Source organism: Nilaparvata lugens, chromosome X, assembly GCF_014356525.2.
Source record: "Nilaparvata lugens isolate BPH chromosome X, ASM1435652v1, whole genome shotgun sequence".
Classification (NCBI taxonomy): Eukaryota; Metazoa; Arthropoda; class Insecta; order Hemiptera; family Delphacidae; genus Nilaparvata; species Nilaparvata lugens.
In genome coordinates this window covers 18,058,348-18,084,529 of record NC_052518.1, presented here as the reverse complement: position 1 = coordinate 18,084,529, position 26,182 = coordinate 18,058,348, and the positions used below count along the sequence as shown (strand labels likewise).

The window sequence follows — 26,182 nt, the reverse complement described above, 5'->3', positions numbered from 1 at the left end:
AATAAATATGGTTTCTCGATCCATTCCGAGCTGCGATGTATTATCACACTTTTTTCTTGTATTTCATACTTCATGTCCTGTGAAATACATGAAAAAAGAGTGAGAATATGATAATAGAAATAATAACGGTTTATCAACTTGAAAAAGCGAAAGGGAGCCCTCACACCTAAGGATATTGGTATGACTGTTTTGAATAATATTTATGTGAATATGTCATTAATTGCGCGAAGAAGAGTTCTGTTTGGTAAAGCGAAGCAGCTGCTTGGAAATGAGACTATCCCATATTTGGGACTAATACCTTTGTATTGGGTGAATTCTGGTAGAGTAAGGGCTCGTTTCATTGACGGGGGTCCGGCGACAATGACTCGCTCAGACAAAGATCTGTTTTTCTTGGGCCAGGCTATATAGTGATAAGTACTCACTGATAATGATTCTCGAGTGGACTCAATTTCATTTTTTTAAATGTATCATTCTATTGATTTAATAGTTTGTTTGTATTTTCAAGGTACATATTCATAAGTGAATTCATACCATTTTGAGACACTTTGATAAGTTAATGAATTTCAAGTTCGTTAGTTGATTTGAAATAGTTTTATGATTATGTTGTACTGGTAGGTCAATTGGGTTATTTTCGACGGTTATCTTTCAAGCCGGAGAATTATTCCAGTTTATTGAATGAAGAGTTACTCGTATCCATTATCTTACTTGTCTTCGTTGTTTGATAGCACTATCAAGTTGGTACTCAGGACGTATAATTTATGTGTTATGACAGCAATAATAGGGTCTCCCTGGTGCTCTCACATATTGTACCTTTTCAATAAACAAATAAATAAATAATAATTTTAGAAATAGATTCAAATCAACCTTGGTAACAGAAAACTTCAACTTTCAGTTCAATGATATACAGGCTAATAAATAAATATTCCTATATCAAAAGATAATTACAGAAAAAAGATGAAAATAAAAAAACAAATGGATATAATACTAAAACTATTGACAGAGTGATTTACAGACAAAAAGAAAGAGTAAAACAAAATAGAATTCAAAATAATTATGAAAATTCAGAAAAAAGAATATATTTGTGTTCCATATAACACAACTTTTAATAAAGCTATAAGATGGACCTTTACAAGAAACAGGTTCATCTTAGGTTACAACAAATAATGCATTTGAATTGATAAAAAAAATCATATTAAAGCAAGACATTTTCAAGAAATCTGGAACTTATGAACTTAAATGTAGGCTAGTGATTGTGCATTAAAATCCAATAATGCAACACAAAAGTCAGCGTTTGCTGAACATTTGAATAGATCCAGGCCATATTTTCACAGATATAAAAACGAAATTTTGTAAAACAGTGGAAAGCTGAATGTTAAGGAAGAATTTCACATTTATGCCGCACCAAAATTAAACAGAGCTAAAATAATAAATATAATCCAATTGGACATCAATAACCCAATTTTCAATAGAATCATACAATATAAATTTAAAATTCGCAGTCCTAGTTTAAAAATCATATGAATATACAAACACATGATCATATCATGAACAAGAAATTAGTAATAGTATTTATTCAACATTATTTATTTTATTTACTCACTTGAAAATTACAGTATATTGAAACATTTTGTAACAATGAAACAATGGGCTCTTACTGGGAACAACAAAAAATGGTAAATTATTCCAGTTCCAGCGGAAAATTGTCCTTTAGTGAGCTCCACGTTATAATGGCAGTGAAGAAAGATAGGAAAACAACGTTGCCGATCCTCTGTCTTGTCAATCAATGCCTTCTATTGACGGTAGCTGATACCAGGTTTATTGATGTAATATTAACTGTTCATTCTCCTTTAAAATAATCAATTTATATTTTATCAAGCAATAAATTATATTTGTCAATAATTTCATAATGAATTTTCATAATTAAGATGAAATATTTTGTTAATAAATTATCAATTCTGCATTGTTAAAAGACAATCTGGCAACAGAGCAAAGGAGAAAGAGATAGCGCTATCCGCTTTGTTGAATGATAGACAAGGATAGCAATACCATCGCTAATCAAACACTGCCATTATAGTGGACTGTGGACCTCACTATAGTCACGTGACTACCGATCACGTGACTGGTACAAAACTACTTTTTCCCATGGAACGTCTCGGCTCCAGCTTTTGGCGTGAGGGTCACAGAAAACCACCAGCCCTAAAAACAGCCACAGCCAAAAAAATTGGACAAATTGGGCTATTCCGTCAAACTGGAACGACGACAAACTAGGTATTTTTTCGATCCAGCTTGTCGCTTCACGCACACAAGCTTGGTTTACTCGCGGAATTTACCACCTCCGGCTGAATAATTCTATTGACCAAACATTGACAACGTTTCCAACTCGTCAAAAGTGGCATCTTTCTACAGAGCTGTAAAATAAAATTATTATAAATACGAATTTTATTTCAATATTTACATTTATATAAGTGATACATAGTATTAAATTTTATTTATCATATTCAACTATCAATTCCAAGTAACTGGTCAAGCAGTAAACGTTTCAGTTGATAGAATTTCTCAGTTGAGTAGAGGCTAGAACTAACCTATAAAATACATAACTCAAATTGGCCAACTTCTCTGATCTGAGTACATAGCCTATAAATATCTTCGTTTTTTTCAATACAGTTGGATAATGGGAGGAGATTTGACAAAAAATTATATTTAACATAATGTTTTCATAAATCTGAATCCCTGAATATGATGGAATTCCCCAATATAAGAATATTACTAAAACTAGTGATAACTCCTATAATGAACACTTTTAATGGGCCTATTTACTTTTCAGCCTTTTCAATGTTACTACAAGAGGAATACTGGTTCAAAGCTGCCAAAAACTGATAGATGTAGATTAGGAATAGACCCAGTTTGTCTTTCACTATTCCACTTTGGTAGCATCCATAAAAACTGACCATTTTTTTTGGTAAGTGGTGGTTTTCAGGGCAAACGGAACTCCGGCGACTCTTGGCGTGCATTTCGAAATTAATTTACTTGTAAGTGTGCTGCATTATATAAACAAAGGCTGCCGCAGGCACGGATCCAGGACTCCGACATTTTAAACTACCGTTCCCTACCCGTTTGCCTACATGTTTTTGTTGTTTTTGCTCTTCCATGCTGATTATAAGCTTATAGGGCTTTAAATTCTCTTCAATTTTATTCACAATTCTATGCATTCCCTCACAATTGTAGAAAATGTATCAATCCTCATTTGTTATTCATGGTTGAACGCATTGTTTCCATAAAGATAAAAGCATGTGAAAAGAATTGAAAAATGGAATGCTGGGGAAATGCATAAAACTGTGGAATTGTACATGAAATTGTAAAGAATACAATGAGCTTATAACCAGCATGCATTTTTGAAAAGTTATAAGATCAAAAATAGCAAAAAATTGGAGGTAGACATGATTATTTTGAAAAATATTACACCTTCAAGAGCAGATATCCAAAAAACTATAGGAGATATCGAAAAAACTATTTGATGGATATTGTAAAAAAATATATCAGCTCAAAATCCATATGTAATAGTTATGCCTGTAAAATGCATAGTTTCCTTAAGATGCATAGAAAATGGTACCTTTGTACACAAGCATAGGGGGTATAGGTAGGGAGTTTTAGTATGTTTACGTTCTTGCTACCCTAAACAGAACTGCGGGATCAAAAATTGTCTCCCAAACTTTTCCTTCTATAATCATTTGATGACTGGATCATTATACATCACTTAATACTATTTTATTAAAATAATGATGGCCCCTCTCTGGATCCGCATTTGGACTGCAGTAGTGTATTATCATAAAATTAATTTTAATTAATGAAATTTCTTTTAAAGTCATGTAAATACAGTATCTCAGTTCATTTAAATCACAAGTGTTAAAATTACTGTGTACAAGTACTGTTTGGTAGATGCAAACAGGATGTTTATGTTCACTTCAACCTGCTACAAATTTACATTCAGAGAAATTCCACGTTGAGGAAATTAATTTTTATTGTTATAGAATATATTATATTATTGATGCATAGGCCTAGCTGTTGTCAAACGGAAACGGTTAATATTTACAATCTATTTCATCTGACTTGATCCTTTGTTCTAAAGATCTAGACAAAACAGAAGAAGGCTTGATTGGCCCACACATTCACAAAGAAGCAAGCAGCCGATAATTCCATTAACCAATGAGAGCCTTGATAGGCGTTGCGGGATTTTCTGCACCGTGCTTGGACTGCAAGGCAGGAATAATTCACCCATAAAGGGATTTTGGAACATTGTTAGTGCCAGTTGCACAAAAGCCGGTTATATTTTAATCATGATTAATTCAACGAGAACCAACCAGAGAAGCAGTATTATCAAAAAGGCCATCTCTGATTGGTTCTCGTGATATTAATCACGGTTAAAATTCAACCAGCTTTTGCGTAACCATGCCATACTGTTAAAATGGTTCCCATGGGACGCGGTACTTTTCATCGCTTGTCACAAGTTACAGCTTGAGACAGTTACCGTATCCCAGAACCTCCACAATGTTCCATGAGAGTAACACAACCTAAAAGGTTCTGTCATGGAGAAAAAAATAGCATCTTATGCTAGATTTTCTCTATGTTTAATTATGTTTTAAATCTGGAATAGTAGGTTAGAGGGTTAGGCTTTTGCTTTCAAAAGGCAATATGCTGGTATTATTCGAAATGTTTTTATAATTGGATAATAAACAAAAACAAAACGTTTGCCTTGAAAAAACGTTAAATGCACATGCGCACTATGATACTTTCTTGTGCTTGGGTTGAATTGCAAAAAAACGGCTAAAAATCCAAAATCGACTAAAAATCAGCTAAAAATCCAAACGGGGAATTTACAATAATGGGTCGCCGGAGTTCCGCCTGCACTGAAAGCCGCCACTCACAAAAAAAGGTCAGTTTTTACGGACGCAACCAAAGTGGAACAGTGAAAGACAAACTGGGTCTATTCCTATTTAACATCTATCATTTTTTGGCAGCAATGAACCTGTATTCCTCTTAGTTTGTAGTAACATGAAAAAGGCTGAAAAGTACATAGGCCAATTAAAAGTGTTCATTATAGGAGTTATCACTAGTTTTAGTAATATTCTTATATTGGGGAATTCCATCATATTCAGGGATTCAAATTTATGAAAACATAATGTTAATATCATTTTTTCTTGAATCTCCTTCTAGTATCCAACTGTATTTGAGACAAAACTAATATATTTATAGGCTCAGATCAGAGAAGGTGGTGAATCTGCATTATCTATTTTATAGGTTAGTAATTCTAATATTATTTATGATCATCATCCTGGCTCTACTCAACAGAAAAATTCTATTGACCGAAACGTTGACTCCTTGACCAGTTACTCAAAATTGATAGTTGAATATGATGAATAAAATGGAATACCATTTATCACTCATACAAGTGTTAATATTATATTGAAATAAAATTATTATTTATATTATCTGCCATATTACCGATATCTGCCATACTGGTATGCTATAAATAAGAAACTAGGTACCCTACTGTATAGGGACACCTTATGTATGAATGCATGATTAAAATTATGTAGCATGATAAATTATTTAACTTTTCGAGTGACTTCTATCCTTCTATAGCATAGGCGAAAGCTGTATGTAATACCTTTTCCAGGAATAGTGATAATAAATGAATGGCAATTTTATCACTACGAAATTCTTGTTCAATTTATTATGTATTTTATTGGAAGTTCGAGGTATCCTTGACGTCAAGAAAATCTAATGCAATTAGATTCAATGCAGTTTGCTGTGACCCTGCAAGTTACATTTTGATCTTGTGAAATTTAACTTGGCGGTTAAACTGAAAAGCAGTTTGTACCGGCGGAAGTAGCTACTGTATCAAAAACCAAAAATATTTACATACAGTTATAACAGTTTAATAGCTTTAAAGCTAGGTATTGCTATTTAACTGAAAACCTAAAATTAAATAAATAAATAGAACCCAACAATGGATTCCAACTAGTACAGTGAATATAAGTTATATACATAATAATTATGGTCTTCAACAGTTATAACAGTTTAATGGCTTTAAAGCTAGGTATTGCTATTTAACTGAAAACCTAAAATTAAATAAATAAATAGAACCCAACAATGGATTCCAACTAGTACAGTGAATATAAGTTATATACATAATAATTATGGTCTTCAAAAAAATTGCTTGGTTGCCTGTAAAGTCGGTATACGGGCGAAAGTTTTACGTGACAACGACTTTGAGTGGTAAAATAATTTTAATGTGAATATTCATTCATATAGTAGGAAGAAGGATGAAATAATAGTAACAATTTAAAACATTTATTTATACAAAGAATTATATTTAAAACATTAATTTATACAAAGAATCTCGCACTGAACCACAACATTGTGATTACTACAACATAACCTATTCACTTATGCATGATTATGTGATTATGCATTATTGTGATTACTACAACATAGCCTATTCACTTATTCACCTAAGCAGTCGCAGTCGCAGAAGATTGCTTGCGGCGCCTGCACAGGTTGACTGCTCCATTTCACTCTCTCTCCAGGTGAATGCCTTCGGGTTGCTCGCCACTGCTCCTATTAGTGCTCTTTCCAGACGACCGTGAACCGAAACGAACGCTCTCACTCACTCTCATTGTGAGCGCATAACGTGGGAACGTAACACAGTTTCTTGAAGTGTCACCCGGCAAACCAATTTATAAGACGTTGTCATGTCAAAAATAACAAACAACTTATAAATTACATTTTTGTGTGTTCAGAATATTCAATGATTCTTAATAATATTGTCCTTTATAATATTCAACCAATAATATGAATCAGAACTTATTGACAAAGTAATCACCTACAGCTCTGTAAAAATATACCACTTTCGACAAGTTGGAAAACGTTGCCTACGTTTGATCAATAGAATTTCTTGCGTGGATCTCCGCGAGTACCAAGCTTGTCATGTGCGTGAAGCGACCTAGTTTGTCGTCATCCCAGTTTGACGAAATAGCCCAATTTGTCCCTATTTTTTTGGTTTTGATGGTTTTAAGGCCTGGCGATACTCTTCGACCCCATAAAATTAGATGAGGCCACATATAAGAAAGAGTAGAAATTCTTTCTACTTTGTCATGAGGCTAGGCTCATATTATGTCATATACAAAACGCACACTGGAGCGCTGAAGGCTGATTCCAAAATGGATCCCAATGTTTATTTATTTTATTTATTCAGCAGAGAAAAAAACACATAGGCTAATCATAAAATGATTGGAAATGAAAAACAGGTTTATAGCCCTTACTATTCCATTCTGATTCTATTCCATTTATTACAATCTATAACTTTTATGAAAATCATTTATTTAAAAAAAAAGTATATAAAAATTTGATGAAAATCATTTGATGACATCTGTCATGATTGAAATACCACTTCATTTTAATAGTGGAATGTAGACTGTAAAATAACACTGTTAATTTGGAGGTTATACCATTTTCGCTATTTGAATCAACTATATCAATCTGATGTAATCAATTGTATTGATCTGATAGAATAATATATTTATAAAATAACTTGAAACCTTTTTGAAACAGTGATTATTCTATTTACATGAATCAATTTTTTAAGTTTCACTAGTCGATTAATTGGTATGAAATAATCGATGCTTTGATTAATCAAGGCTATCCGACATTAATTAGAAGTTGATCAGTTATTAAAAAAAATCAATTAACTATCGATGTCAATCGATTATCGATAAGTCGATACATCGACTGTCAATATCGATTCTCAATAATTATTCAATACCTTAGACCAGCTATAGAATAGACACGTCCCATTGTATATTCATACTGAAAGTCGATGAAGCCAAAATCTACTGACATATCACCATATCATGACGTCAGCATCGGATAGAAAACAATGTGAACAAACTCTGCAGAAAAGTTTTCTATCCGATGCTGACGTCACGATATGGTGATATGGCAGTAAATGTTGGCTTCAGACGCTTGACTTCTCAGCGTGTCTATTCTATAACTGGTCTAAGTTCAATATCCATCCCCACTCATTGGTTTCTGTGCTATTCTGTCTCTGTATCAATCCGCCGTGGCGAGAGAATATATACCGTGCTGAATTCTCTAGCCCAGTTCTGAGTTGGAGTAGTTGAAGTGACGGTTGAGTGTGTGCAAGTTGTTTGAGTGTTGTTGGCTAAATAATTCTTTTGTGATGTTTATGATGTGAAGGATTTGAAGAACAGTGTTAGCTCTACAGTCAACTACTGTGAATGATTTTGATAAACTGTGCTCGATTATCACCAATCTTCAATAATTGGTAGAGGTAAGTTAATCTGCACTTTAAATTATTTCAAATAATCATCAAATTTCGATTGAGCTCCTATGTCAGGCTTGAAAACGCTTTCAATGGGCGGGGTGAATAAAAATTAGTAACACAAGTGCTTGACTTGCAAGCCAAGTAAATAGTTGTAAATTACAATAAAGTTACAAACTAAATCAAAGATACTCCTTGCTCGATTGACGGTTTACTTGCAAGAAAAACTTGCGGCATAACCAAATTCTGCAAAAATGAAAGTATAAGCTCGACAGCCCGGCTGATAATTTGCTGTGACTCTGTTTTTGGGCTATAATTTTTCAAAATTTAAGCAGCACTCTCATACATGATCCATGTTTATATGTACATACCGCTACCATGAAAGCCTACTATTTACTAGCAAACCAAGGTACTTGACACACTCTGTTTCCTTTTTATCTCACAATGACAATTAAGAAAGGTATCCTCACAACTAAACTTATAGTATTGTAGTACTGGCAAGTTAATATTCAATTTGATGTTTCTGAGATTGAAATGAACTATACAATCTTCAAATTTACATCTATTATGTAGTACATGAATCAGCTATATGTTTAGTACCATCTATTGCTTCACCATTTTGGAGTATTATTCTTTCAATGTTTCAATTGCCTTTCTGTTTCTTCACCTCCCGTGCAATCGATTTACAATTTTCCTTAGCATTGCTTTTGCAGGATTCAAATAACTATTAAGAATTAGTCTTGTTTGGAATTTCGAATTTCGTTTCTTAACTTACGAGTATTTTAATATTTCAAATACTTTTTCTAAAAAGATAATTTTCAAGTTGTATTTCTCGAATTAATTTATCTGTGATTCACTCTGAATTACGTTTAAATTCTTTATTTTTTATAATTTCTCGGGTTGTTACAATTTTGTTAATATTGCTTCTGCAAGTATGAAATAAATTTTCCTATGCTTTTTCGACATTGCAATTCTCTGTTTCTCCGAGAATATTAATCCATAATGTTGCTGCTGATATGCTTTGAGCTTCCTGCGGTCTAACCTACTTTTTACAGATGGAAATAATTGAGAAATTTCATTTGTTCAAATGCTAATGAATAAATAATAATAATAATTATTGAACAAAAATACAAAGCTGTAAACCACCCCGAAGACTTCTGCTACTGCAAAAATATTGATAATAACAGCTAGAACAGCTAGAAGGAAATTTGATGAGAACTAGTATGAATTGGATTTTCGTTTGATATTAATATCGTTGAATGATCGGTTATAATGCAAATTCAAAATCAATTCAATATCAATGCAATATATTATTCTATACTCTCTGACTACAAGTTTGTCTACTTTGAATATGAATAGACTATAATTTCCGACGTAAAGTGATTAAGGCTTGAGAATTGTATTCAATCTAGTTCTTTGAAGTACAGTACAGAAGTTACAAAACATTCATTTCATCTTTTCAAGTTCCAATGCTCTTAAGATATCTAGAGGAATGCATTGACAACTGTGGAAAAGGATACCTTAAAAGTAGCACCGCCATTACCCAAACAGAGCTAGTGTACCGAATATACATTCAGAACTCAAGAGTTTGAAGTTATTACCACCATAGTAAAAGTTGTTGGAATTAAATAAATCTCTCGGATATTGTGGTATGATTATTTTGGAGCTTCCAGATGACTGTATTGATCCAATATCCTCGACATTATTAGAATTACAGACAATTTCTCGAATATCGACTTATTTTTGCCGCCATCTTGTCTTTTTCATGATGACAAACATTTTTGAGATTGCCATCAAATCTCTTTCTACACATCATTACAAACAGATTGATAACATTCTGTATCTTTAAGTCTGTATCTTCAAGGAGTGATGAGTCTTTCTAATGAGGTTTTCCAATTGTTGGGATTGGCATTTGGTGTAAAAAGGGTGTTTTCCGCTGCTAACAGTACTTTTCTTTATTTTCCGATGGAGCTCCAACCGTAGAATATTGACCCACAGCCTCCAACCAGATGTCATTTTAAAACTTTGGAAATATTCTAAAACACTGTACCAATAACACTAGTGTATGTCTACTGCGAATACATATTTACAGGGTGGAAAGTGAAATATTGTCGCCGAAAAATGTATGTTTCAAGTTTTTGAAATTGATCAAATTAATCATGAAAAGAGAGGTCAAAGTGAGACGATTCTCTCGAACATCATAGTTTGGTTAATTCTAAACACTTAGGTGATAAAACCAATTCGATATCTCTCACAATAACTAAATAGCAAGCGATATAAAACCTATATCAATAATGACCGCCATCTTGAATTTTTCAATGATATTTTCGAATATTTTCGTTGTTTCCATCATCAATATTCTTTTTCGACTTGTTATAACGAAGAGATAAAGACCATTTGCAAGTCTCTATCTTAGAGTAATCATGGAAAAATCGATTTTATAGTTCTAGCTTGTTACCTCATGCTTATGGAAAAACACACCAGAAATCATGCAGGGTTTTCTTTGGAGGGCCCTGGAGAACTCATTTTTTTCACGTACAGCGCATGAATACATATCGTTTCAAAGTTGAAAAACACTCCAAATTTCATATATTAAAAATTTTTCTGTATCTCTTGCACAAAAAAGTTGGAATGGAATGAAATTTGAAAAAAATAGAAAAAAAGTTTTTTTGCGCTTTTGAAGGTTATAAAAATATGGGTTTTAGAGGAAAATTTATCAAAATAAAAATTGTGGAGGAAGATATTTAAAATATTTTTGTCTTATAAAACGGTTGAATATCTTGAACGGTTAATGAAATACAAGCGATGTAGCCAAACCCTGAAAAATTTGGCGGCCATCTTGTTTCCGAGGAGTTTTCCTGTGATTTCGACTTACCGGTATCATCATCACGATCTTTATTATGCTATACCTAATGAAGAAATTGAGACATCTTCCACGTCTGTTACCCAAAAATGACCACGAAGTGCCTTATTCATGACATTTGCGCCTGGACTAATAGACTTTTAAGTTCAGTCATCCCCGAAAACTCTTTGGCAAAATCTCTCTACACAATATCTTTAGACTCAGCGAGCCTCTGTAGAACCTCTGTTTTAACAGATCTTAACGTTTTCTCTTCATTTGTTCTTGAAAAAACTAAAATGCACAAAAAACGTTGAAAAAACGCTGATTCAGGAAGTAATTTGGCGTCATTCCAAAGCACTCTTAATATAAATTTTGTACACTTTAGTTGAATCACTGTAGCCTACCAGATTTAAAACTTTTCTGTCAATCCCTCATCATATAACTGAGCATAAAACATATAACTGTGCACCAAATTTGAACATTTTTTGCGAATGTTTAGCTCTTGAAAAGGCTGAGGAACCTCGAAAAAACACAGATTTGGGGCGTATCATGGGATTTCTTTTTCAAATCTGTTCCTAGTGCACCTCTGGAAACCAACTGAACATACATGCTAAATTTGAACGTATTTGTTTCACAGTTTTAGTAGATTTTTTGGCTTTTCTGCCTCCAAACGAATCTGTTTCTCTGATGTTGGCGATTGAATCATTGCAGTCGGCCATTGTGAATCGATTTGCCGGATTTGGGCGGTGTCTTTCACCCCTTCGAAATTGGCCCCAAGTCCCAACTGCTCTTGAGTTAGGTAGCCAGGAAGGCGGAGCCAGATGTGGTCACACTTTTAGAGCCGGTTTCCGAGCTCGCTATTTAGCTAAGTTCTAGACTTTAAACAGCTGGAGTCAGAAAATTGGCTTTCCGAAACGGGGCGTAGTAGTAGTTTTCATGATAATCTTTATTTTCTCATTTTCTATAATTGGAAACGTTTTTTCTTGATGAAATGAAACATTCCTAAATAATTCAAAATAGCTGAAACTTTACTCTATTTTCTCTTTATTTCATTTTGTGTTCAATTTTCTAGTTTTTCGAAATTTTATTTAAACGTGGACTACGCCCCGTTTCGGAAAGCCAATTTTCTGACTCAAGCTGTTTAAAGTCTATAACTTAGCTAAATGCCGAGCACGGAAATCGGCCCTAAAACTGCCAGCATTCCTTATAAATAACAATAATTCTTCCCATTCAACCAATGCTGGGGAAGGAGCCCTCCTATAAGAAGATTCACTTTGGACTGTCAGCATTGGCTGAATTAACATTGATGTTATTTACAAGTAATGCTGATTGTGAATCACATTCCTCACAGTTACGTCCATCTAGCAACCTCAGAAAAAACTGTCCTTCTAGCGACCACTACCTGACGTTTGTTAGAATGCTCACATACTGAACAGGTAGAGGTCAAGATCCAAGTCCAGATAGAGATAGAGGAAGCATCACATATTGGAGAGATCTACCACATTGTTTTTACACGTTGCTCTCCTTCTTTTCTAGAGCTTTAGAGCTAGTGATGGCGAAAATTCCAAGACATAAATTGTCCTGCACCGACCATTCGTGGAGAAGCACCGCGCGATAGACCGCACGAAACAAATAATACTATCTCAGTTATCTTCAAAAGCAGTAGCAAGAACTCTTGGTAAACCGCGCGGTATACCTTTACCTCGATATCCTCATCATGTGGGCTCCCACATCAAACATGTATTTGTGTTACATTTAGGAACTTTTATCGACCTCAACCTCTGCCTCATCACTATTCTAGAACCCTTCAAGAATAGAATAGAATGTTTTTTTTCACAAGGAGAAGCAATTGAATTACAATAATAGCACTTTATTATAAATATAACAATTGCAATATCGATTAATCAAATTAATCAAATTAAATTATCTTCATCATAAAAATAATAATTGCAATATCGATTAATCAAATTGTATAGGAATTGATACAATGAATGATAACGTGACAATGCGTGTGATTGTGATGCGGGTAAAATTGCCTGAAATGCATCAAATGTTTTTCTGTGTAATTTTATTATTAATAAATAAAATAGAATAATGTAGTAGTGTTTGAATGGCGGGGCGGCTGTCACTGATGTGGTGGCTGTCCTCGAACTCGGTGTCCTTGATATTATTATAACATGGACCTCACTATACCACAGTCATTGTTACCAACTTAATTTTTGTTTTCGTGCACTAATCCTCCATATAACCCACCAACTATTTTGTGTTGCCATGTTGCAAATCTGGAGTACGCAAAGTAATACTTTGCGCACTAGAGTGGAAAAGTGGTTCTTTGCGTTCTGTAATCAGTGCAGGAATGGCCACTTTTCAAGGTAACTGTAGGAAAAAAATATTCCACATGCGATTGATGTATGTATAGCAGGAGATATCAACTTAGATATTCGTAGAGAAAATAACTTAGTCCAAGATTATTTGAGAATATTAAATGGTAACGGATTCAAATTGTTGATAAATTGCTCTACTAGAGCTCAAAGCTCTAGTGAATTATATGTTTTTAAAAAATTTCAGCGTATTAGAAATATACTGAGAACTGTAATTATTGATCATTTCTCTGTAACATTGCATTTGAAAACATTGCATCCTGTCCCAGACTCCCCATTTGAATGACCTTACCCCCCCCCCACCACCACTAAGTCACTCAGAGGTCAAGGTCAACCTCTAGGTTGTTCTAAACTTGAAAAAACTGTTCACTTAGTCGTCACTAGGTGACAATGTACAGTGGTCACCAAGTGTACACCCAGTGGTCACTCAATGGCACTCACTCAATCACTGACTGACTCACTCACTCACTCACTAACTAACCTACTCTCTCACTCACTCACTCATTCTCTCACTTACTCACTCACTCACTTCTAACTGAGTGCCACTGGGTGACTGCTGAGTGAACACAGAGGGCGACTGAGTGACCACTAGTGACCACTGGGCTAACATTAAATGAAAGCTTATGAAAAAGTGGGTCATTACTAATTCACTACTAAATTCGAAAATTCCTAAAGAATCCTGTTCAGAATTAACTTTTTTTACATGATGTATGGTTTCTCATCTATACTGGAAGAATATCCAAGTTGTATAGGGTAGAAGTGGTAGTGCATAGTTTTGAAAACCCCTTAAAAAATACCCCTTTTTGAAAATTCGAAGCTCCGGAACCAAAAATGGTAGAATACTGCGCGACCACTCAATTTATTGGAAATGCTATTATCTTTAATTTTGTAGAAAATGATTTTTCTCCAAAAACTCGAAGTTTTCGAGATTAAATGTAAAAATTAAAAAAAGTCCGAAATTTTAGGGGTTTTGTGGGGTTTTGGAGGTGAAGCTGCCCTCTGGCGTGTCAGCAAATTTCAGATTCGAATTCAGCACTTCAAAATACATATATAGAACCGTCGAGAAAAATTCTTTCGGGTCTGTTTCCTGAAAAACAATCATTTGACTGGTCTAAAATGTTTTTAGAGTAAAACATTAAAGCTTACAAATCAGCCTTGAAAAAATCCGTGCTAATCATGAGCTCATAGAGCATCATATTCTATTCAATTCCATGTATTATATCGTTATTTTATGCATCACCCTATGATTGTTGGAGCCGTTCTAGTGTTGAGTGTAAAATCTTCAGTTTAACAACAAGAGATCAATTGACAGGGAAATTTGGAGGGAATGTTTGGAACATACTATTTGACTTCATAGCTATTGGATTAGTTAGAAGGTAAACATATTAAAAGTCCTCAACCCTATCCCTTGTGCTTAAGGGACGAGGGTGGTTTAAAAGTTTCGTTTTTCATTTGTGGTTTAGAAACATGTATCTTGGAAACTATGCATTTCAGCGACATGACTAACCGAACAAAAATAAGCTTGATAAATTTCCTAAAAGTTTTGTTTGGTAGAGTTTTGTGATATCTCCTTCAGTTTTTGAGATATTCACTTTTGAAAGTGTATAATCTTTGAACAGTTTTTCTCCCAACCTTTTGCACTTTCTGGGCTTATTACTCAACGACATTGCAACGGAAAATAAGTGCTGAACGTTGAGTTGTAGAGGATTAAATTCTCTTCAATTTGATGTATTATTTCACCATTTTATGCTTTCCATCAATTGTTATAGCAGCTTCAGTGTTGAGGTTGAAATTCTTAATAGCCTACAGCAACAAGTGCCAATTTGACGGTATTCCACCTTTAGCACAGGGGTAAGGGATGAGGAATTTTAATATGTTCAGCTCCTAACTAGTCTCAATGAAGCTGCAGAGTCAAAAATTGTGTTCCAGATAATGTGTCCAAATTACATTGTCAAATAATCTATTGCTGCTCTATTAAGTACTTCACACTCAACACTAAAGCTGCTATAACAATTGATGGAAAGCATAAAATGATAAAATAATATATCGGATTGAAGGGAATTTAATCCTCTACAACCATTATTGTTTAGTCTTTCAAAAATGTCTTTCCAAAGATTTTACACTTTCAAAAGTGAATATCTCGAAAACTAAAGAATATATCACAAAACTCTACAAAACAGAACTTTAAGGAAATTTATCATGCTTTATTTTTGTTCAGTTAGTCATGTCGCTGAAATGCATAGTTTCCAAGATAAATGTGTGTAAACCAGAAATGAGAAAACGCAACAGTAGTAACAAAAGGCCGGTTCTGGAACACAAGTGTTCCAGAACCGGCCTTCACCTCAAGGTCACCCAAGTTGACCAAACCTAACCTCAAGGTCACCCAAGTTGACCAAACCTAACCTCAAGGTCACCCAAGTCGACCAAACCTAACCTCAAGGTCACCAAAGTTGACCAAACCTAACCTCAAGGTCACCCAAGTCAAAAAAAAAAAAAATAAATAAATAAAAAAAAAAGAAAAATTAAAAAAAAATTAAAGAAAAAAATTTAAAAAAATAGATAAAAAAAATGGAAAAAAATAAAAAAAGAAAAATTAAAAAAATATATATAAAGAAATATATAAAAATTAAAAAAAAAACATAAAATGGGAATAAATGGAAAATAAATCACTGGGGGGGCTATAAAAGGAGTTGTTCTGCAAGGAGTGGGACATCGTGTCTTGTGCAGTCATGCTGCCAGTATGTGTGTGTGATTTTCATGTATTTTCGTGTATTTGTTTTGGATTACTTTCATCTTTATCATCATCTAAGAGTAAGTACCAGTGCATTTTATAGCTACATATATTTATATTGTATTCCTGATTTGACAATTAAATTCAGAGAAAAATTTGAGTTGAATTTTGAAGTAGGTGGTTTGAGACTGTCAATTAAATTCAAAAATGACTAGTTTAATTGTCAATTAAATTCAAAAATGACTAGTTTAATTGTGAATTAGGTTCTAATACATAGAGTAAATTAAATTCAAAAATGACTAGTTTAATTGTGAATTAGGTTTTTATACATAGAGTTGGTGGTTGTAATTCATCCTAACCTAAAAAACATATAACAAGTCTTTGCCATAGAATTAGGCTGTCATCATCCTCCTCTCTTCATAGTTACCTAACTGATCTTGATTGGCAGGGGCTGAGGATTGGGCTGGGGTTGAGGATTGAGGACTACTTCTTTCAGATGTGGGGGATGAAGGCGGTGAATCAGTATCAGTATCAATATCTAGGATTGAGGGTCAGATGTGTGGGTGTGTCAGGGATGGAGGTTCATAGGTGTTTATATTAAATGTTCTAGGGGATGATGGTCGGGAGCTGTATGGTGGAGGTGGGGAATGTGAATGGGGTCTAGGATCTACTTCATGATAGGGGGGAAGGTGGGATGGGTGCTCCTGATCATTAGATCCATTGCCACTCATGTCTGAAAACGACATACACACCTTCATCACTATCAATGTCAAACATACTGTGGGGACAGCCTAATTCTATGGCAAAGACTTGTTATATGTTTTTTAGGTTAGGATGAATTATAACCACCAACTCTATGTATAAAAACCTAATTCACAATTAAACTCTCAACTTGTATTGTACTCTGTGTATTGGAACCTAATTCACAATTAAACTAGTCATTTTTGAATTCAATTTACTCTATGTATTGGAACCTAATTCACAATTAGACTAGTCATTTTTGAATTTAATTGACAATTAAACTAGTCATTTTTGAATTTAATTGACATTCTCAAACCACCTACTTCAAAATTCAACTCAAATTTTTCTTTGAATTTAATTGTCAAATCAGGAATACAATGTAAATATATATATAGCTATAAAATGCACTGGTACTTACTCTTAGATGATGATAAAGATGAAAGTAATCCAAAACAAATACACGAAAATACATGAAAATGAAATACATTTTTTTTTTTTTGACTTGGGTGAAACCTTGACCTTGAGGTTAGGTTTGGTCAACTTTGGTGACCTTGAGGTTAGGTTTGGTCGACTTGGGTAACCTTGAGGTTAGGTTTGGTCAACTTTGGTGACCTTGAGGTTAGGTTTGGTCGACTTGGGTGACCTTGAGGTTAGGTTTGGTCAACTTGGGTGACCTTGAGGTTAGGTTTGGTCAACTTGGGTGACCTTGAGGTGAAGGCCAGTTCTGGAACACTTGTGTTCCAGAACCGGCCTTTTGTTACTACTCGCAACATTTAAATGAACCTCATATCTTGAGCACAAGGGGTAGGGATAAGGACTTTTTATATGTTTATTTCTTAACTAGTCCAATCGAAGCTATGAAGTCAAATATTGTGTTCCAAACATTCCCTCAAAATTTCCCTGTCAATTGATCTCTTGTTGTTAAACTGAAGATTTTACACTCATCACTAGAACGGCTAGGGTGATGCGTAAAATAAATCATAGGGTGATGCGTAAAATAACGATATAATACATGGAATTGAAGAGAATATGATGCTCTATGAGCTCATGATTAGCATGGACTTTTTCAATCAATCGTTAGAAAGTTATAAGGCCAAAAAGATGAAAAATCGTAGCCGGAACGGTTTTTATTTAAATTGTGGCTCATTCGAGAGCACTTCCCTAGAAAACTAGAAGAGATATTGAAAAATGTTACAAATGAAACTTTATAGTTATAAACTTCTGGGCTAATTTGTTAGCTTTAATGTTTTACTTTACAAACATTTCCCAATATGCATATTGTTCGAGATATGTGCGATAAACCAAAATATGGTACTTCCAAACCACCCCCACCCCCTTAGCACAAGGGGTAGGAGTGAGGAATTTTGATATGTTCAACCCTTTACTATTCTTAAAAGAGTTGAGGGGTCAAAAATTGTGTTCTAAACTTTTCCCTCTATGCCTTTTTTGAGCATTCGTTGCCTGGACTAGGCAAAGTGATTATTTGTTTTATAACTTATTACTTATAAATTCAATTTTCTATCTCTTCAAAAATTAATACAAATGAAGGTTATAAAAGGATGGTAAATATCATAATTATAGTGGTTATCTTGCAGAAAAATTTCTTTGATTGAACTAGCTCTCATTTTTTCTTTTGTATCATTTCTCTAAATTTCGAATTGAATTGAATTTATTGCCAAAAATTACAATTACATTTTTCTACAATATAATTACAAGATTATACAATACAAATTTGAATTTTGAATAATGATCACATTTTTCATCATTCCAACAATGAGTATCTTTTAGAACAGGGTACAGACTTATTAAATAAGAAATTGTTTAGAAAAAAGCTATAACCTGCTCATTTAGGAATGCAAATTTTGAAATGTTACCAGGTGTAGGTCTCCACAGACAGCTGGGGGTGTAGGGTATACCATACTCTCTAGACTTCTCAGAGTTTCTTCCCCAATATTGTCACCCTGGAGTGTCCTTGTTTTTAATATAATTTATCAGCAGGATATTTGAAACTGAATTTGAAACCTCTCAAGAACCAAATCTGAACCCTTCAATCCTCAGTTATAGATTGTTATTGAAAAAAACTTGACTATTACATTTTTTTTATTCAACTTTTCTAATTCTCATTTGTAACTTGTTCATTCAACAAATCTTTTTTCTTCTATTGTCAATACTATAGCTATCTAGTCTGGAGACTAATGAGCTAATGTTTTCTACCCTAACATACTACTTGAAAATGTTAACAGCAAATATCTCATTGGATATTCTTACTGATATTGATTGTTTAATTAATATGTAAACTTGTTGACTGTACTATAGAAGCTAGATTCACTCAATCACTGCTCTGCTCTTCCACTGGACACTAATTGAACAAGCACTACACTAGTTCATACTGTTTCCTCCTTTTGAGCCTCCACACCAACCCTCCATTGTCTAGCAGCTGGATCGCCTCAACGTTGTCGTGTTGGTGAAGTCGCCCCTCGTGCCTCTCCGCATGCCTCTGGATCTCGGTGGACACCAGGTCGACGTGCAGGTCTCTATGAAGATCGCTGTTCCTCACATACCAAGGAGCACCCACAATGTTCCTCAGCTCCTTGTTCAGGAACCGTTGTATGACATTGATGTTGCTGTCTTTGTGATATGTCCATACTGGCTTTAGTATTATTTTGTTTGTACAGAAGTACTTTGTTTTGGATTGATAGGTTGGAGTTTTTACCGATCAGCCAATACAGCTTCTTATATTTGATTCCAAGTTCCTCTCTCTTCTTCTTGACATGGGCCTTCCAGCGAAGCTTTGCGTCCAAGGTCATACCTAGATACTTGGCATCATTAGCATATGGTACAACTTGGTTGTTGATTGTTATTGGTATGGGCAGGTTCTTCATATTGGTGAAGTTGATGTGAATCGACTTTGCTTCATTTAGTTTCATCCTCCACTTTCTAGTCCAATCTTGAATTTTGTTGATGGATCTCTGTAGTTTTTCTGTTGCAATATGAATATTACTGTCTATTGATAATATGGCTGTATCGTCTGAAACTTTTGCTGTAGTATTCTCATGAAGGCTGGGAATATCGCTGGTATAGAGTAGGTAGAGAAATGGTCCTAGAACACTTCCTTGAGGAACTCCTGCTTTTATTTCCTTCAAATCAGAAGTATCTGTCAGTCAGATAGGAGTTTAATATAGCTGTAAATTGCTGCACTTTTTCAGTTTGAAAAGAAGACCTTCAACTTTATATTGTAATATACATAAACGAATAAATGAATAGTTGAAAGGAAATAAACTTTCATGCCACATTTTATCAAAAGCTTGCCATATATCAAGGAAAGCTGTTGAACAAACTTTTTTCTCTTCTAGGCACTTCTCTATTACATTCACATTCCTATGCACTTGGTCTATTGTTGAGTGTTTTACTCTGAAGCCAAATTGGTGATTTGGAATTATGTTTCTCAATTATTGGTGTTAGCCTACTCAGTAAAATTCTTTCAAATAACTTAGCTAGCACAGGTAACAATGATGATATGATGATACTTCATTTGGCTCTTTACCTGGCTTGAGTAGCAATCCAGGGGTCTTTCTGTTATTCAAACTTCTTATTTCTCTTTCCACCACTTCTACTGTGACACGCATTATTTCTTGATTTGATGGTAAGATGTTCTCCTCTGCTTCTAAAGTGTCTTCTTCAGTTGTGATGTTTGGCTGAAAAACGTTCACAAGATGATCTGCAAAGGTCTGTGCCTTTTCATCACTACTCCTTGCCCATTGTCTGTTCTGCTTCCTGAGAGGAGGAGATTGATGAATGGGTTTTTTATTTTTTTTAGCTGCCTTCCAGAGTGAGTAGTCCGTACTGCGTTCTGCTGTTAAGTTTATCAAGTAATCATTGATTGATTCATTCTTGATACATTGAATCTCTCTCCTTAGTTCTTGAGTTAGATTGTTTAAAACTCTTTTGTCTTGAGGGGAACGTGATTACTGCCATCTCCTTCTTGCTCTTCGTTTTTCCACAATCATTTCTCTGATTTCTGCAGGGTAATAATTATTTCCAGTGGTTCTTCTGAATTGTGGAGTATTACACCATGCTGCCTGTTGGATATCAGTAACAAACTTCTCTAACTCCCCATCAATCTGTTCTTTGTTTCTTATTGGTGAGTTCAACTCTATTCTTTCATCCAGCATCTGTTGAAAACCATCCCAATCCGTGTGGCTGTTGACTAGCGCAGGACAAGCATTTTCCTTCTGTGGAATTGAATCACTTAGAGTCAAAATGATGGGTGAGTGGTCCGAATTTAGATCGAAACTATCCTCCAAATGCAAATAATTTACTGATATATTTTTTGTCAGGAAAAAATCTATAAGATCTGGAATTTTCCTCGTATCGGTGTGCCAGCAGGTTGGTTTACCAGTTGAAAGAGCTTCACACCTCATCTCTCTCATTGCTTCATAGAGCTGTCTTCCCTTGAGTGTTGTTAAGCACAATCCCCAATGCACGTGCTCTGCATTGAAATCTCCACCAAGAATGAATTTGTCTCCTAACATATCAAGCAATGATAAATATTCATCTTTTCTGATGGAATATCTGGGAGGACAGTAAATAGCTGCAACAACAAAATGATAATTTACTGCTTGCACTGCTACACCTGTGAATTGTATTCTATCACTTTCGAGTTTCACTTGTTCATGATGTTGTAGATCGTCTCTGATGATGATGGCACTCCCACCCCTTGATAGATCCTATAGCCTTTGAATTTTAAAAACGACTGCTTTGTAAAATGAGTCTCAGATATAAGACAATTTTTTCTACGTTTAGAACTGCTTCCAACTCCTGTTGCCGTTGTAACAATCCATTAGCGTTCCATTCCATTATTTTTAGTGAATGAATAATTTGAATTGCAGTAGTTTACTTTGTTCCAACTTCAGAAATTGAGACTATAGTGAGGTGATTATTTGTTCTTGTCTTTCCAGTTTTGCCAAGATGAGCTGCAAAATATTATTGTTATCTCCTACTCCACTTTTTGGTTCTCCCAATTTGGGTCTATTTTCTTTTGAGACAATCCAGGCGAAAGTTAATTTCTTAAATGCACTTTCATTGTTTGGATTGTGGGTTTGTGTATTTTCTGTGATTTTTTGTGGAATATTCTTCACTGTGTTCCTGCGTGAATCTGAAATATTTTTTGTTTTATTGGAGTTTCTAATTTTTTGCAATTCGATTGCAACAGTTCTAAGTTGCTCTTCTCCAATTCCTTCCTCTTCTCATCAGTCTCTTTCCAGGCGATGAAAAGTACCTGCTCGGTTGAAGTTTCGAGTTTTTTTAATTTGATATATTTATCTGGTGAACTCTGGATTTCTGATGTATTTAGCATGTTGTTGCTGTCCATACTCTCGTTAGTGGCTCCCTGTTCTCTTTGCTCTTCTGTAGGAATACTAGGTGGCTTCACTAAGTTCGACATATTTTGAAAACAGCCCTCGTATCAACACTCATACACACGGAAACGCGAATGCAAGCTTTAGAATGGCCACGAAAAGCAGGTCGCTTTGCTTGCATGAATTCCGCGGTCGACGACCGATATTCAATGCAATATTTTTGTTCCACCATTGATCGCGAACAAACTGCTGATTCACTACTTCTACACTACACTATTACTACTCCACTACACGTCCATTCTCTACGAGTTCCAACGCAATACTCTCAACAAATCTTGCATGCATTGTTTCTGCAGCAATATTGTTATCAAAATTAAAACAAATTCTTATTGTAATGTTTGTTTGCAACCCACAGGAGAAGGCTGGGAATGGATTTAGCTCAGGGAGAGGCTGATGAAGTACAAAGATTTCTCTCTATATTAGAACAAATTGAACCTTTACTAGATGAAATACTGGCTGAAGCTGCTGAGGAGGAACCCAATGATGATATAGGAAATGCTCACTCTATGGTTGAATTTATCCAACCTGATGAAACATCTGCTGAGGATTTAGCAGCTCGAGAAATCAATGATGAAAAGCAAACACTTCACTCCTTGCTTGAGGATATTCAACCTGTAGTAGATAGAAAACAAGATTTATGAGGTCTACACTATTTTTTCCACTGTGAAACAATACATTCATTGTCCAGTAGATGACCCATTAATTCAAGTTTCAGATATGGACTATGAGGTAGAAAATACCTACCCAACAATGGAACCACCACCACAAGAAAAACCTAGGCTCACACCCTCCACACCTTGGCCTCAATTCAAGCCACCTGAGATTACAGACTACCCAATTCTTTCACGACCATCAAGAACACAGAGACAACCACCTCCAGGCTTCCCTGAGCTTCCAGCCTGTCCAGTTACTGCTCAGTTGAGACCACGAAGACCACCACATCCAGGCTTCCCTGAGCTTCCAGCCAGCCCAAATTTTGATGAGTCGTCGATATCATGGGATCCACCACCTCCAGGCATCCCTGACCTTCCAGCCAGCCCAGTTACTGATCAGTTGAGACCACGGAGACCACCACTTCCAGGCTGCCCTGAGCTTCCAGCCTGCCCGGTTACTGATCAGTTGAGACCACGAAGACCACCTCCTCAAGGCTTCCCTGAACTTCCAGCCTGCCTAGTTATTCTTCAGTTGAGACCATGGAGACCACCACCTACAGGCTTCCCTGAGCTTCCAGCCTGCCTAGTTATTCTCCAGTTGAGACCACGAAGACCACCTCCTCAAGGCTTCCCTGAACTTCCAGCCTGCCTAGTTATTCTTCAGTTGAGACCACAGAGATCACCACCTCCAGGCTTCCCTGAGCTTCCAGCCTGCCTAGTTATTCTCCAGTTGAGACCACGAAGACCAACACCTCCAGGCTTCCCTGAACTTCCAGCCTGCCTAGTTATTCTTCAGTTAAGACCATGGAGACCACCACCTCCAGGCTCCCCTGAGCTTCCAGCCTGCCTAGTTATTCTTCAGTTGAGACCACGGAGACCACCACCTCTAGGCTTCCCTGAGCTTCCAGCCTGCCCGGCCATTGTTCAGTTGAGACCACAGAGTTCACCACCTCCAGGCTTCCCTGAGCTTCCAGCCTGCCCGGTTACTGATCAGTTGAGACCATGGAGACCACCACCTCCAGGCTTCCCTGAGCTTCCAGCCTGCCCGGTTATTCTTCAGTTGAGACCATGGAGACCACCACCTCCAGGCTTCCCTGAGCTTCCAGCCTGCCCGGTTATTCTTCAGTTGAAACCATGGAGACCACCACCTCCAGGCTTCCCTGAGCTTCCAGCCTGCCCGGTCATTGTTCAGTTGAGACCACAAATACCACCACCACCAGGCTTCCCTGAGCTTCCAGCCTGCCCGGTTATTCTTCAGTTGAGACCATGGAGACCACCACCTCCAGGCTTCCCTGAGCTTCCAGCCTGCCCGGTTATTCTTCAGTTGAGACCATGGAGACCACCACCTCCAGGCTTCCCTGAGCTTCCAGCCTGCCCAGTTATTCTTCAGTTGAGACCATGGAGACCACCACCTCCAGGCTTCCCTGAGCTTCCAGCCTGCCCGGTTATTCTTCAGTTGAGACCATGGAGACCACCACCTCCAGGCTTCCCTGAGCTTCCAGCCTGCCCGGTCATTGTTCAGTTGATACCACAAATACCACCACCTCCAGGCTTCCCTGAGCTTCCAGCCTGCCCGGTTATTCTTCAGTTGAGACCATGGAGACCACCACCTCCAGGCTTCCCTGAGCTTCCAGCCTGCCCGGTTATTGTTCAGTTGAGACCATGGAGACCACCACCTCCAGGCTTCCCTGAGCTTCCAGCCTGCCCGGTCATTGTTCAGTTGAGACCACGGATACCACCACCTCCAGGCTTCCCTGAGCTTCCAGGCTGCCCAATTTTTGCTGAGTCATCGATACTACAGAGACCACCACATCCAGGCTCCTTTGATGATGCTCCCAGCTTGTGATGAATTTGCAGCAGAAAATGTCCAGATGTCTCCAGCCGATATTATGATGCAGGTAAATAGTTGAATATATTTATCTCATCATCCCGAACTAACATATTTATATAAGTATAAATTATTCCAATAGACTTATTTCAATATTCAATTGTACAAAATCAGTAGTATCCTTGTTAAATGTTCAAATTATTACAACTAGTTTTGATATTTATGTCATTCTGAAGTATAAAAAAGAAAATGAAGTGGCTGATTAGATAAGTTTTGGTTTTGATTCTAAAGATAAGCAAACATAAAAGTGGTGAAGATGTGGGGATCGGAATCAAATAGGTAATGGTGTGGGAATAGGTGTATATCATATAGCAATAAGATCAGCATTTTCCATTAGATCTTTCTTCCTTTCATCACAAAGTGAAAATAGACTTTCAGGCACGATCACCAGTTTCCTTTGAAATATTTAGTGCAGGGCTGTTAAATAGTTTTTTTGAATAAGAGTTGTTAAATAATTTCTCAATTAGAGACTTGGTTAAGATATTATGTGAATTATTGTATTTCAGTCTAATAGGTCTTTGAAATTTGAAAGGAATGATATGGAGAATTCAACAAACGTTTATATCCAACTCTCTCAAGTATGAATTTGCTTGAGAAATTCAGAAGAATGAATTGAAAACTCGAAGAAAAACTTGAGAAAAGAAACCCTGAAAAAAAGCTGGTGAAAACTTGGAAAATGCTGTGAAAAGTGCCTACATTGGGCGTAGCTTTGCGTATTTTTGAAGTCCTCTCTAAACAAAATTTACAGACCCAATCTTAACTTTTGTACCAATTTCGAACATTCTCTCTCAATTGATTATTGAAAAAAATGAGAAAACGCAGAAGGGAACGCAAGGAAAACGCAGTAAAACCGCCCATCTTGGGCGTATCTTTTACGTAATTGTAAAGTTCTTTCAAGACAAAAGTTCTATACCCTTGCTGAACTCCTGTATGAAATTTGATCATGATCTGTAAATTAGTTGTTGAGAATGCCTAGAAAACGCAGGAAAAACGCTCAAAAATTTTTTCTTTTATTGTTTAAAACTAATGATTTATCTTTCATCTCTCTTTTGTACCGTGTTATAGAGACATATTCAATAAATAAAACGAGTTCATTTATTGTTTAAAACTAATGATTTATTTTTCATCTCTCTTTTGTACCGTGTTATAGAGACATATTCTATAAATAAAACGAGTTCATTTATTGTT

The 26,182-nt window shown here is 35.8% G+C and overlaps 1 protein-coding gene across 1 annotated transcript; it reads left to right on the top strand.

Moving 5' to 3' along the window:
• Positions 1–8,213: 8,213 nt before the first annotated feature.
• On the top strand, positions 8,214–24,952 carry LOC111045172 (basic proline-rich protein-like). The gene is made up of 2 exons (XM_022330496.2): positions 8,214–8,350; positions 23,163–24,952. The coding sequence occupies exon 2, from the start codon at positions 23,171–23,173 to the stop codon at positions 24,950–24,952; it is 1,782 nt and encodes a 593-aa protein (XP_022186188.2). The 5' UTR covers positions 8,214–8,350; positions 23,163–23,170.
• Positions 24,953–26,182: the final 1,230 nt, after the last annotated feature.